Source organism: Camelus bactrianus, chromosome 7 (genome assembly GCF_048773025.1).
Source record: "Camelus bactrianus isolate YW-2024 breed Bactrian camel chromosome 7, ASM4877302v1, whole genome shotgun sequence".
NCBI classification, from domain to species: Eukaryota; Metazoa; Chordata; class Mammalia; order Artiodactyla; family Camelidae; genus Camelus; species Camelus bactrianus.
This window is the reverse complement of record NC_133545.1, coordinates 13,345,531-13,360,672: the sequence shown is the minus strand read 5'-3', so window position 1 is coordinate 13,360,672 and position 15,142 is coordinate 13,345,531. Positions and strand designations below refer to the sequence as shown.

The window sequence follows — 15,142 nt, the reverse complement described above, 5'->3', positions numbered from 1 at the left end:
ACAAGCAGGCATCCTCCTCTGTCAACAACGGTTAACTAAGTAGATTAACCGGAAGTGACAACAAATAAAACTCTCTCTCTCGTACAGTAAACTCACATTGGGAAACTCTACCGAAAGCCATCCCTCCAGACGTCCCCTGTTCAGAGAGCACTGGGGTGAGCAAGAAACAACATGAGACATGGAATCGGAACATGTGAGATTTGCCACTCTCTAGTGAGGCTCTGAAAACATTACTTTTCTTTTTTTGGAGGGGGAGGTAATTAGCTTTATTTATTTATTATTATTATTTTATTTTAATGGAGGTACGGGGGATGGAACCCAGGACCTTGTGGATGCAAAGCACTGCCCTCTAGCACGGAGCTACATCCTCCCCCTACTCTTCTTAATTCATAGTATTACCCTTCATTCTTCTAAAAATGATTTAAGTCTGCTTGCAATCAAAGTCACTTAAAATTCCCAAGCCTCAGTCTCCTTATCTGCCAAGTGAGGCCAATAATCCTCATGTCCCTTGTAAACTATAAAGCATCTCTCAAATATAAAAGGATATAATGGCTTATTACCTTTCACAGAATCTTAGAATTATGTATTCTATTTGCTTCATAAAATTCATCTCCTCTATATCCACTTCATAAAGACATTAAAAACGGCAAGTGTTAATTCCATTAAACAACATGAAAATGCTTAAGAAATAGTACTAATCACTTTATACCCATTAGGATGGCTATTATCCAAAAAACAGAAAATAACAAGTGTTGGCGAAGAGGTGGAGAAATGGGGACCCTGGTGCATTGCTGGTGGGAATTTAAAATGGTGCAGCCACTGTGGAAAATGGTATGGTGGTTCCTCAAAAATTTAACACAGAATTACCATGTGGTCCAGCAATTCCATTTCAGAGTATGTATCCAAAGAACTGAAAGCAGGGTTTCAAAGAGGTATTTGTACACCCATGTTCATAGCAGAATAATTCACAAAAGCCAAAAGGGAGAAGCAACCCAAGCATCCATTGACTGATGAATGGGTAAACAAAATGTCGTGTATCCGTATTCAGCCTTAAAACAGAAGGAAACTCTAGGCGGGAGAGTGTAGCTCAAGTGGTAGAGTGCATGCTTAGCATGCACAAGGTCCTGGGTTCAATCCCCAGCACCTCCTCTAAAAATAAATAAATAGACCTAATTACCTCCCCCCCCACCAAAAAAAATTTTTTAAATTTAAAAATCAAAAAAAAAAAGAAAGGAAACTCTCACACATGCTACATGATGAATGAATTTTGAGGCCATTATGCCAAGTGAAATAAGCCAGTCACAAAAAGACAAATACTGTATGATTCCACTTATAGAAATTTCCTATAGCAGCCAAATTCATAGAAACAGAAACTAGAATGGTGGTTGACAGGTGCTCTGGGGGAGGAGGAAAGGGGCTGTTTAATGGGTACAGAGTTTCAGTTTCGCAGGATGAAAAGAGTTCCGGAGATTGGCTGCACAACAGTGTGAATGTACTTAATGCCACCGAACACTTAAAAATGGTTAAGACGGTAAATGTTATGTGTATTTTTACCACAATTTTTGAAAAATTACATAAGGATTATATATATATTTTTTTTTTTCCTTTTTTTTAAAAGGAAGGAAACTCTATCATGCCATAACCTGGACTGGATGAAACTTGAAGACACTGTGGTGAGCGAAATAAACCAGTCACAGAAAGGCAAATCCTATGTGACTCCACTCCCGTGAAGCAGGTGGAGCAGTCAGACCCACAGAGACAGAAAGCAGCAGGGGGGCTGTCAGGGGCTGGAGGGAGGGGAGAACGGGGTTCTTGTCCAGTTTCAGTTTGGGAAGATGATGAAGCTCTGGAAGTGGATGAGGGTGATGCTCACACAACAATGGGAATATAATGCCACTGAATGACACTTCGGTTAAAATGGCCAATTTTATATTATATTTGACCAACTTTTAAAAATAAACATAAAGAAGTTTACAGTACTGAGAACTGTAAATTAAATTGTATACAGTGTTGCATGAATACGCAACTTCCTGTGTTAACTGTCTCATGGTTATGGAAGAGAACGGCCTTGTTTCAAGGAGGGACGTGCTGATACAGAGTCAATCAGCAAAGTGATGAGGGAAGTCTCCTGAAGACAGCACACCTCAGATGCTTTAACCATGAAACGGTCGCATGTGTGTGAGTATCTGTATGTCCACATATACGGAGAGAAAGAGGCAAAACGACTGGGACAAAACGTTAACACCTGGTCAATCCTTAACATTTTTATTTTTTCCCCTTAAAAAAGTTTTATCAATTAGCTTTTAGAAAAATGATAAGACATTTTTTTTAATCTCTTGTTGGGGGGATAGGGCTTAGCATAAAAATCAAACTGCAAAATCACGTGCGTAACTATGATCATAATTATGTAAAAACTGTGTATGTGTATGGACAACATCTGAAAGGGAAAACAGAGTTTGATGAGATGAGTGATCACAGGTAAAAGGTAGAGTGATCCTAGGTAAAGTTTCTCCCTCCTTGTGGTTTGTTTATTTCTGCCCTTGTTCTAATTTTTGTTTGATTGTTTCTGTTTGGGGGGAGGTAATTAGGTTTATTTATTTATTTAGGGTTTTTTTAAATGGAGGTACTGGGGATTGAACCCAGGACCTAGTGCTTGCTAAGCATGTACACTAACCACTGAGCTTTACCCTCCCCCTCTGCTTGTTCTATTAATTAAAAAGTAGAAGTTGGGGATTAATAGACACATATTACTATAAATAAAATAGGTAAACAACCAGGACCTACTGTATAGTACAGGGAACTATATTCAATTTCTTGTAACAGTAAATCATGGAAAAAATCTGAAAAGAAAAAAAAAAAATCTATGTATGTATATATGTAACTGAATCACTTTGCTGTACGCCTGAAACTCACATTGTAAATCAACTACACTTAAAAAAATTTTTTTTAATGAGAAAGCACTTACCTTTCCAGCCAGAGGACTTCTTTCGGCTGTGCCTGCTGTTGCAGATGTCCTGGATGTTCTGGACCACGCTTGAGCTCAGGCCGTGTTCCTTCATGATCACCAGCACCTTTCTGTCCATCAGGTTGTGGGACCTGAAGCAGTTGGCGTAACCACAATCCCCTCGGGTAAAGTGTTCGCAGACGTGGAGCCTTTCACATGGTGGCTGCTGCTTACAAATCTGTCTTCCACCCTCGCCCTTATAATTTTTGCATATCTACAGAAGAGAAAACAATAGCCAGAGATAAAACATGTTTCTGTACATGCCACACATTCACTAAGGAATGTTTATATAAAAATTTCAGAAGTAAGCAGAGATATATGGAAAAAAATGGACTTGTATCCATTATCTTTGGTGAGTTGTATTCAACCGATGATTTATCGGGGGCAGAATAGGCCTACAGACTAACAAAGAAACATGAATATGATTAACTTCCTTTGGAAGAATCAACAGAAGATGGCCAGCCACAGATAGGACCAAACAGGACCCAAAGGGAGCCCAACATTATAAAGGAACCCCAAAGAGAAAGGACTGTCTTTGGATATCAACTCATTCTACAGTTAAAAGGATACAAAGGTCTTACCTGCACCTGTTGGGAATCTAGACTCTAAGCGAGGCAGAGCGTGGCAATTTCTCAAAAGATCAAGTAAACAAGATAATTTTTATATTTCTATGTAAATAGGTATATCCACATACCTAGCTCCACAGAGATGTAGTTCTCACTAAAAGCAGGGCAGAGGAAATACTGTCCCTGAGACCAGACCACCTGATGCAGGACTAGAAGATGTTGGTTTAAGTCTGCAGCCCTGGAACAGGGACACGTGACCTCACCTGAATTGCTTACTTGCTCCCAGCCTCTTTCCTCTCCGGTAAAGGAGGAAAATATTTGCTGTCCTTACCTAACCAAGTTGCAGCAGATTAAATTAAAAAAAAAAATAAGTAAATGTGTTGTACAAAATATAAAATGTGAGACAAAGGTTTGAATCATTACAGAAGGACTCTTAAAGATGAAAACATTTATAAGTTGTCTCAGACTCTGAGCAAACCAGGTCAGCACGATTCACTGCGATGTACCCAAGGGGCAAAGACACAGAATCAGACTCTAGCAGCCATGATTTAGCCACACAGACAACTTCTAAAATCGAATGCAAATAGGCATTATTGTTACTGATTCTACTATCCAGATTCTAGACTCCAGGGACTCTAGACCAGCACTTCTCAAAGTGTGGTCCCTGGACCAGCAGTGTCACCTCCAACTGGAAATATATTAGAAATACAAATCCCCAGGTCCTTCCCCACATCTACAGAGTCAGAACGGCCAGAGGTGAGGCCAGCAACCTGGGTTTGACAAACCCCCCAGCAAATTCTGATGCACCCTAATGCTTGAGATCCAGTGTTTTAGAGGCTCTGGTAAAAAGGGAACAATTAGCAACTTCACAAATGATACTCTGGTTAACATTCCTAGTACCAGGCTGATGGTTAAGTAAGAATGCTCCTGCCAGAACAAACGGAAGCATTTCTTCCTTTAATAAGCACAATTCGATTTTACAAGTTTATACAGCAGGCAGTCAAATTTGTCTGATGCTTCTATGTCCTCACAAGTCAAGACAAAGTGAAAAAGTATGAACATTTTAAGTTTTTAAGGCAAGTAATGGGGGAAGGGTGTAGCTCAGTAGTAAGAGTACAGCTCAGTGGGAGAGTGTGTGCTCAGTGTCGGAGGTCCTGGGTTCAATCCCCGGTACCTCCATTAAAATAAATAAATAGTAAATCTAATCACCCGTCCACAGCCAAAAAAAAGGTGGGGGGCAGGTGGTGTGTCTTATCCACTGCTGCCTTTAGGATTTAACTTAGTGCCTACCACTTACAGGCACTCCTGAGTGTTAGTTGAACAAATACAAAACAAATAACTGCAGTGAGACCCAAAAGGATTAAATGCCTTGTTCACAGGTAGTGAGTGGCAGTCAGGACTCTGAGAGACATGGACAGACCATCCTTGACCAACTATCCATGGAACTAGTTGAACTCTGGTTGAACTCCTCCTGCCCTACTCCCTCAAGTTAAAACACTCTGTTAGAGACGACTCTTGCCCAGGATTTTCAGACACTTATGTTATCGATGCTCTAGTCAGTTCCCCACTACAGGAACCAGCTCCTCAGACCTCTGGCTCAGGAAACAGTGCAGTCTCCCAGTCTGTGATCTTAACTCTGACAAGTGGTAAATGGCAATTAAGTTATTAGCTAAAAATAGACTTCAGGCACAAAGCTTCCCACACCACCCACTAATCATGGGTACTGAATTCTTAAAAGGGAAAGGGAGCCTCAGGTGACACTTGGGACTCTGGGATAAAAGGATGACAACAGCATTTTCCTAGGAGGACGTCACTTCACTTTTGTCCGTGGCCTTTTCTGGGATCCCTCAGCAACAGCACCTTCTAGTAGGTTCTTCACCAGAGAAAGGAGGCGCTTCCACTGCCCTTGTTCTCCCAGGACGTGATATAAAAATTCCTTGGTGATTTGGAGAATTGAAGCAGAGAGCAGGCCCGATGAGTGAGCTTTCCAAACCTCCAAGTTTAACACTAGACTAAGGGGACCACAGGGCAACACTCCTCTCCAGGGTCATAACAAGACTTCACCCTTCTTCACAGAAAAGGAAAAGGCGGGGATGCCTCTGCCTGTCAACAGGAACTTTAACGAGGTTGGTGTGTAAGGCGGTTCCCCCGTCCTGGCAGCCTGGAGGGACTAGACACGCCCATGAGCCCAGGGCTATAGAGATTCCAAGACAAGACTTCTACTCCCTGGGCTCCTGGACACAGAGACGAATCCAAGTACCTGGATGAAAGATGCAAGAGGAAATTGGGTATATATTCCTCCCCCTCTCCCTCTCCGAACACATTTTTACATATGTGTTCATCTGTAAAATCATCAGTGGTCAACTCAAAATCACCTGTCAGGTCCTAAGTTTTTTAAGTCCTCAGGGAAACACATTGAGCTTACAGTCAAAAGGTGTTTGACCCTCCAGATGTCCCTAACAGCCATCTTGTCGTCTATAAAAGCACATCAGAATTTCAACCTTGCTTATCTTGTCTCCATCCCTTCCACCCACTCCATTTGGGTCTTCCATATGTTTCTATGCCTCTCCTTCAGTGTGAGGCTAACCTCTCTACTCATGGATTTTCTCAGGTCAGATACCATTCTTTAAACAGCATCCTCCAATTTTCAAGTCAATATTCCTGTGTGGGTGAGACTGTTAATTATCTGCCATTGTCCTTAACTTCCTTCTAATAATAGAAGCTCCCAAGTTTCAACTAGGCACATAGTTACCTGGCCAGAAACTACATTTCCCAGCCTCCCTTCTACTTAGGTGTGATCATGTGATAAGGTCTGGCAAATGAGAGGGGAGAAGATGCACTCTATGTGTCCAAGTCACAGCTTTGGAAAAGGACGCTGCTTGCCTTTCACTCACTCCTGCTGGCTAGAAAATGGTGACAATAAGAGCCTCACTGTACCTGCACAGGGAAGCCACATGTTGAAAGAGAACAGATTCTCTAATGGCCTGAGTCCAATAATAGAACAGATAGGTTATATATAAGATTACAGGGCTAACCTGCTGGTCTGAGTCCCTGCAAGACATCATGGAATCCAGCTGCCTGACCACTGGCCTACCTGCCTGCCTACATCTTAGGCAAGGCCAAAAGTTGGCAAACTATTTCTATAAAGGATCAAATAGCAAATATTTTAGGCTTTGCAGGTCATTCAGTTCCTGCTGCAGCTACTCAACTCACTCTTGTATCGAGAAAGCAGCAATAGACAATATGTAAATGAATGGATGTGGCTGTGTTCCAATAAAACTTTATTTATAGAAACAAGTGGCAGGCCAGATCTGGCTCAAGGGCTATAGTTTAATGACCCCAGATTTAGGCTATCAAGTGATAGAAGAACAAAGCAATATTTTATTTGAATCGCTGCATTTTGAGGTCTCTTTCTTACAACAACTTAGCCTGTACCCTCATCTTCCAAAACCTTGACTCAAAGCCCACCTCTTCTAGGGGGTCACCCTGATGTAAAGCAACAGTTAGTCCTACCATTATTTCTTCAGATCACACCCACTCACACAGGGTTCTCTGCTCGCACTAAAGCACACCCATGACAAGACACTGCCAATGGTACTCCCCCTGCCTGGAGAGAGAACTTACCTCGGGCAAAAAGAAAGGGTCATTTTGAACGAGGAGCACTCTTAATTCCTCTTTGTTCAGTCCAGAGAGTTCATGATTTTTCAGGACCTTGAAGTTCTCCTCTGAGAGAACCTCGTGAGAGTATTTGCATAAATTCCTGGAAGGAAATGACAATTGTCAGTGTTTCCACTTCACAGAAGTAAAGAAAAAGCAATCACCCAGGGAACTTTCAGTCACTGAAAATCAATGCCCATATCTTTTAGTAACTAATACAGGTTGGTCCTGCTTAGAGAATACACTTCAAAAATATAAATTGGTGAAATATTTAGATGGGAGGAGGTAATATGAGGATTTTTTTCACAAATTATACACATCTATACTTTAAATTATTGCAATACTTCTTTAAACAATGTCTCCTCCAGTATACAGTAACGATGTGAGACCAGAAAAAAACTGGCAAAGAAACTGAACCCAATTGATTAGAAATGATTGCTCGTTGAGAGACAAAGAGTAAACAGGCTAACACATCTATGGATTGACAATAAAATCAACAGGAAAAGAGAGTTCCATTTATCAAACATTTAAATTATATGAAATTGTTCCTTGTTTTCTCTCTCCTATGCCTTACATACCAACGTAAACCTATATTATTTGTGAGCACAAAAGAACAGAACAAGCTCTTAATTGTACACATCAAACAATTCTGCAAAGAAAAAGATACAAATCTCCTTCCCTTGAAGACTGATGATTTAAGTCTGATAACAACTTTCTATGATGATGAAATTGTTCTATAATCTGTTTTCCAAGATGTAAGCCATACACGACTACTAAGCATGTGAAATATAGGTAATAAGAATTAAGAATTTAATTGTCTATTTTACTTAATTTAAATTTGAATCGCCACACATGACTAGTGACTACCCTATTGCATGGCAGAGATTTAAATCTTTGCTATTCAAAGCGTGGTGGGAGAACCAGTCACCATTATCTGGGAGCTTGTCGCAGATTTAGAATCTCAGGGCAGTTCTACTGAATCAAAACCTGCCCTTTAACAAGATCCCCAGATGATTAAATCATCCTGAAGTCCCACAAGCACTGACTTAGCCCATTGAGAAACCCTGACAACACGGGTGTTTTCATTAGACAAACGTAATTTGACAGTTATTAATGTCCACATAACAAACACGTTCTTCACTTTAACCTACAGATGCTCCCTATCATAGCACCAACATCGTCAGATTTATGGTTTTAACAGTTGTTAATATGATGGGATATTAATATTTTCGAGTTTGCACAACCATTATCAAGTTGTCAGGTGGTTAGGTAACGGCCAGAGTTTCATTATAAAGAAACAACCTTTGTACAATCTTTCTTCTTTTATCTTATTTTCTTGAGATTTATTCCTTCTGGAGTATTGCATCAAAAGACCAAATAATTTTCTTGGCAGCATGTGTTTTATTTTGATCTCCTGCTCTCCAGGAAACATAACAGCAATCTAAGAGTGTGCCTATTTTCCCACAAGCACATTAACATGGAGTTTTACCATTTTTGCTACTTCAATAGGTATGAAATACACATTCGCTTTTAATTTGCACTGTAATTATTAGCAAGACTGAAATATTCCCACATGTAGGCTTGCTGGTTGTATTTTGTCTTACTTATACTATTTTATTTCTTTTATCTAGTAGGTACTGACCTATAGATTTGTAACTGTTCTTTACATTTTTAATGTTGATTTTTACCAGCCTTGTTTATTTCAAGTAGTTCTGCATTTTCTCCTTCTTATTAAGAATTTATTAAGGTTGTTGTTGCTGAATTTCTATATGATCAGGTCCTTCCAATTCACCAATTATAATTTAGCCCACTGTTCTAATACTTGAGAAATTAATTCCTCCACCACAGCTGGATAACTGTAATATACCACTTTGTTTCACTTTTAAAAGACAGGGTTCCAACTTTGATTCTTTAAAACATCTGGAGCTTGTTTTAACAACCTACATCAGAGGAGGACAGAAAGTGCTTTATATCAACCTTTCTCAATAATGTCTGTTAAATAGGATTCCTTCCTTACTATCTTGTTATAGAGGACGACTATTTGTTAATTTTTAGCAAATTTAGAACTACTGGAATCCCTATTATGTTTCTAGCAATCCACTGTTCTGCCTTGAATCCGATACCATACAATTTGAATGTCCTTTGCACCATACTTAAAATATTAACAAAGTAATTTATCCTATTATTGGCTTATTCCTATTCAAAAACCTCTTCAGTGAGCTTCACCATTATTTTTTCTATAGAAAATTATTATGGTTTTGTCAATTTCCACAAAATATCATATTAAGAATCTAATTTGTGTTAACTCCATAAATTAGATTAGATATCATGTCAGCTTAACTATATTAAATCTTCTGATTCTGGAACAGAAAATATCTCTTCATTTATTCAAGTCTTATTCTATTTTTCTTATTGAGAATTAAAATCTTTCTTTTAATAGCTCGCTTTCATTTCCCAAATATTAAACATATGTCAGTTGCCACTATTTTCAGTTGTTCATCACTAGTAAACAAATGCAAATGAATGCAAAATTATCTTACTGAATTGACATTGATTTTTTTTTTAATGTAAACATCTAAGCAAAAGTTACCCTCTAAGAATTAATCTTTAAAAGTAACCATTCAAAAGCTGCTGCCTGTGTGCAGGGCATTTCTGAAACACTTCGGAACGGCCTTCAGTTCTTGCTATGGAGCCTCATAAGAAAAACCAGAATCAACCACCATGGCAGCCATCGCCCAGGCCCTTCAAGCCCAGCCAGCCCTCACGTGCACCCTGCTCGCGCCCAAGTCAAGGGCAGCTGCTCAGGCTCTGGCGACGCCTGCATCCTGGCCATTTTCTCAGGCATGCCCTCTCCTGCCTTTCTCCACTGGCAGTCCCTGGCTTTTCATGCGTTTCTGGCGCTCCCCTGATAAAATATCATAGGGTACAGACCTCAGCTCTCTGCTTGCTCTTGGGTTTTGTGGTTTCAGATAACTGCTCCCTCCACAGCCCCTGGCTCCCAGAGCCCCCAGCAGTGGGGCTAAGACCCCACCTTGTCACTGCCCCAACCACCGTGGGCGGGGAAGTCCGTGAAGAGACTCTAGAGCAGGAGGGGGCTCAGCCTTCAGCCCAAAGCAGAACGCTCCCCCATGATGAGCCTCATTACCTTTAAAGGCATCTCACTCCACCTAGCATTGTCATTTAAGAGTCCCCGTGATACGGAGCTGAAAACAACCTCACTGAAACACCACACCTCCAGGCTGGTTCTACCTCTGGCTGGGGGGTGGGGGGGTGGGGGTCTGACAACTGGTAGTTCCTCCTTAGGGAGGAATGAAGAATCCTTGCTTTCCCTTGATCTCCAGTCCAGCCATTGTGAACACAGGGCCAAGACTATGGTACCTCCTCCTGTGGCCAAATTAGAATCACAGATGCGGACTCAGCCCCGCTCCAGGTCCCAGTGAGATGCTGCATTGGTCATACGTGTCCGGTGCCTGCACGGTCCTAGCCAGAGGAATGGGGCACTTCCAAGGCCCCTGAAGTCCACATTTCCTCTAAATAACTAAAGGCAGCCAGGCAAGCCTAACAAGAACTTCTCTTCCTGGTACCCTGAGTGTCCAGCCTTTCTCAAGTCCACCCAAGACACGTCTGCAGAAGGGCCCGCCTAGCACAGGCTGCGCCAGCTGAGTCCTTGCTGCTGCCTGAGGACCCAGATTCACTTTTCATTTCTCATCTCCATCCTCAGGCAAACCGCTCTTTCCTCTGGATTCCATGATACTCATCTTGAACCCAGCTTCAGTCAGCAACACGTTTATGTCTAGCCTTGGTTTCTGACCTGCAGCCAACCCCGCCCCACCCCACCTTCTGTTTTCCTGCTCTGTTTTCCCACATTCCCAAGACTTCTCCAAACTTCCCCTAGGGGCTTTATCTTTGCCCTGATTTCAGCATATTGTTCAGGGTAGAGCAGTTTGTGCTCACCTATTTGGGGCTTAAGAACGACCAGCAGTACAGACATTAACATTTATTACATATTTACTAAGTGACAGGAACTTGCATCTGGTATTTATAACCTATGTGGAAAAGTTTACTTTTCACTTTGGGAAACTGAGGCTGGGAAAAATGAGAACTCAAAGGTGACTTAAATAATAAGAGCAGATAACTGAACCCACATCTCAAAAAGCAAATGAAAACATAACCTGGAAAAATGAACAAAAACAGGTCTGAAGTTTTTCCAAACCAGAAAAAAAAAAAATGCCATTCTGGATTATTCGAGCTACTGTCCCCCAGTACTAAGCAGAAAATTGAGAGTCAGGTAGGAGAAGAGAGAATGCGTGTAAATCTCATAAGCGGTGTAGGAGGGACACAATAAAAGAAACTATTTCTTATGATCGGCATCGAGAAGACAGGTTCAGCAGCATCAGTCACGGTCAGCGCTTGCTGGAGGTCATGTTCAGGTTTAAGATGCAGAAGCTTCCTTCCCACGGTCTTCTGACCACTCCGTCCCAGATCCAGCTCCCTAAAGTTGGCTGCGAGGCTCTAGCCAGGAAGCAGGGTGAGAGTCTCCCAAGGCCTCTCGGGGTTCTCAAAGCCAGTGGTTCTCAAAGCAAGGTCCCTCAACCAGCATCACCTGGGGGTTTGTCTGAAATGCAAATTCTCAGGCCCCCATCACAGACCTACTGGGTGAGTCTCAAACTTCTCCTAGCTCACATCAGAATCATCTAAGAGTTTGTTAGAACACAGATTGCTGGGATCCACCCCCAGGGTTTCTGATCAGTAGGTCTGGGGCGAGGGCTAGTAATCTGCATTTCAGACAACCTCCCAGGTGATGCCTGCGCTGCTGGTCCGATGAGCACACTTGGAGGAAGGGCGCTCAAGGTTACCTTCTCCAACAAAAGGACAGTGGGTCCAGCAGAAGGCTGGTTCACAGCCACAGGGACTCCCCACCTCTCAGAACAGAAAGGAGCTGGCCCATAAACCCTGAAGAACAGCCCAGGGAAACACAAGTGTTTGCAGAATGCTGCTTGTACTTGGAGCAGATAACTTCAAACAGCATGAGTTGGGACAGGAGATGATAATTAAAAAAAAAAAAAAAAGCAAAGATGGCCTTGAAAGAGGGAGGAATGTCTCTGAATCTCAAGCCAAAAGCTTAAAACAAATGACCTTTTTACCTTTCTCTTCCAGCCACAGAACGAAATGTTATTTTAACCCTGGCAAGAAATCCTTCCCCCACCACGGATGAGGTCTAGCCTGCAGAGCAGTTCTCTGCCTGGGCCACACGTAATAATCAACCGGGGAGTGTTTAGAAACACCCAAACCTGAGCCACACCCTCAGGGACTGATTTAATTTGACTGCATGGGGGACCCCGGACAACTCCAGTGCGCAGCCAAGGTTAGGAATTGCTGCGGGGCCTGTCAGATGAAATTCTAAACTGGGTTCCTGAACTACATGCTCACCTGTGAGCTCTTACACTTCCCAAGTTGGTAAACACCACGTCGACTCTGGGCTCAACAACCAGACCAACGGGAAAAAGATTACCTAAGGGAGAGTCTTGTTTTCTGAGAGTGATTTGTATCAAAATACCCCTTCACTTTTCATACTTGCCTCCACTGCTCTCCAACACCTCATGGGGGAGGGTGGACAAAGTCAAAGAGCCAGTCGATTTGTACAGAAAACAGGAAATAGCTCACCATGATGTAAGCCAGGTGAAAAAGGAACCAGGATGTGTGAAAGATAAAAATCTAGAGAACCACTGGTCTGAAGAATAAAACATCATCAATCCAAAACTACCCGAATAAATACTGTTTTAAAGTCATGGGACTCCTATTCTCTGTATGTTTGTACTTCTGATGTTCAAGATTAAACTGTCGTGTTGCTAGAGGCAGGGGTCGGTTCACTGAGCCTGGAACCCCTAGTAAGATGGGACCTAGTAGAACCAGAGTAGCCCAGCAGAGAGCACAGGAGCAGGGTCAGGAACAATGTGGGGGGAAAAAGGGTGGAGCTGAAGAAATGTGTTCTAACCACAACTGTATTACCTGGAGCACTCTAGGCAGAAAGAAGAGGATGCCAGCTGACTGCTGTAATGGGGGGAGCCCCAGGTGCAGATGGCCGAGGGCTTGGAGGGGGCGGGGAAGGGAGAGGGGAGAGGAATGCATCTGGTAGGCTGCAAGACTCTGGGCAGCAGAGGGCAACAGGAGGGGACCAGGCCAGCTGAGGATGGGGGGTAGGGGGCAAGGAACTGACTGTAGTCTATAATTGTACTGAGAGTGAGGCAAACAGTTCAGGTGCCACCAAAACACTGTCTACTATTAAAGGCTATCTCCCCAGTTTGACTTACTTCTCTGCTCCTCTAAATGAGTGGTTCTTAAACTCTGCTGCCCATTAGAACCACTTAGGCACTTTTAAAATACCTCAGTGCCCAAGTACTATCCTATACCAACTCATTCAGAATGTCTCGGGGTAGGAGCTGGGCATCAGTATTTTTTTTTAATTCCTCAAGCGATTCCAATGTGCAGCAAAAGTTTGGGACCATCGCCCTAGGTCCTCATCAGGACTGAGAGAAAGCACCGGAAGTGAAGAGAATGAAGGGCAGGAGGTAGTGGTGGTACTGCCAAAATCACGATGATTGGACAGTGTAGGTCACACAAGGCTCCTCTCCCTGAGCAGACCTCCTCTCCCCCTGCCACACTTACCAACATAAATCCCTTTGGAATTTAAGAAGAATATAAACTAGAGAGAAATAGGAATGAACTGGTTAACAGTATTTGAGAATTCCTTTAGTGATAAAGGGGCAGAAGCTTCTAAAACAGCCTATGGTTTCCAACACAAAGTATGTACTCAATAAATATTTGTTGATGGAGTGAGTAGAATGCCCGAGGATGTCCTGTGGGTCTATTACATAAGAGTAACAGACATGTCACCTTAACTTTGGAGAAATGCAATACTTTTTTCATCATTTTGTCACTATGCACTGAAGAATCCATTTCTCTCTGACTCTCTCAAACTCTGAAGCCACATCTGCCAGGAAACTCACCCCCAGATACTGTTTCTGAAAGTGTGGTTCATGAAACCCCTTCAGAAGATGGTTAAAACACAGATTCCCAGGCTCCAATTCACTCCTTCTGAACCAGAATTTCTGATGTGTGACCTGGGACTCTGCATTTTAATAAGCTCTCCCCATGTGATTCAGATATACATCAGAGTTTGAAAAGCAGTGCTCCAAAGCTGGGTACTTCCTACACTCCAGGGGCTACCTAAGAAGGACCCATCAAGATATGGCGAAAATGTTACAACTCTTTATATTTACTTTGTATGAAAGCAAGTAAAAAATTATTGCCTGGGCTAAAAGGAGTGGAGGACTCGGGAGGATTAACTGGTTAATTTAGAAGAGGCGCAAGAGAACCTTTAGGACTGATGAAAAATTCCTGTATGCTGATCATGGCGATGGTTATTTGGGTATATCCATTTGTCACAACTCTTCAAACTGTTCACTTTATTGTTTTTAAATATAGTTTCCTGTGCTATATAGTAGGTCCTTGTTGTTTATCTATTTTATATATAGTAGTGTTCATCTGTTAATCCCAAACTCCTAATTTATTCCTCCCCCGCAAACTGTACAATTTAAATATGTATATTTTATTGTATGTAAATCATACCTCAGCAAAGTTGATTTTAAAGTCCATTTAAAAGGCAAAAAAATAGTAAATGTTTAATATACAAACGAAGAGTTATACCATTATATAAACTATTTTTAAATAAATATATACATAATAGGAGTACCTGCTCGAAATGTTCTCTAATGACAGGGGTGAGGAATCAGAATGTTTGGGAACCACTTCCCTAGATGACCTCTCTTAATCTGAAGCTCTGAGTTGGTCTCAAAGATATTAAAATTCTCAGTGGGGACGCATTAAAAGATCATGAACAAGGTCTCTACTTTCT

At 41.9% G+C, this 15,142-nt stretch overlaps 1 protein-coding gene across 1 annotated transcript in view; it reads right to left on the bottom strand.

The window, feature by feature from the left end:
- The window catches only part of ZC3HAV1 (zinc finger CCCH-type containing, antiviral 1), a 52,516-nt gene that overhangs the window by 27,427 nt on the left and 9,947 nt on the right, over positions 1-15,142 (bottom strand). Inside the window, exons 2-3 of the mRNA XM_010947482.3 lie at positions 7,195-7,330; positions 2,966-3,218 (exon numbers count right to left, since the gene is read on the bottom strand). Coding sequence (XP_010945784.1) covers positions 2,966-3,218; positions 7,195-7,330 — 389 coding nt within the window. The remainder of the gene's footprint in view (positions 1-2,965; positions 3,219-7,194; positions 7,331-15,142) is intronic.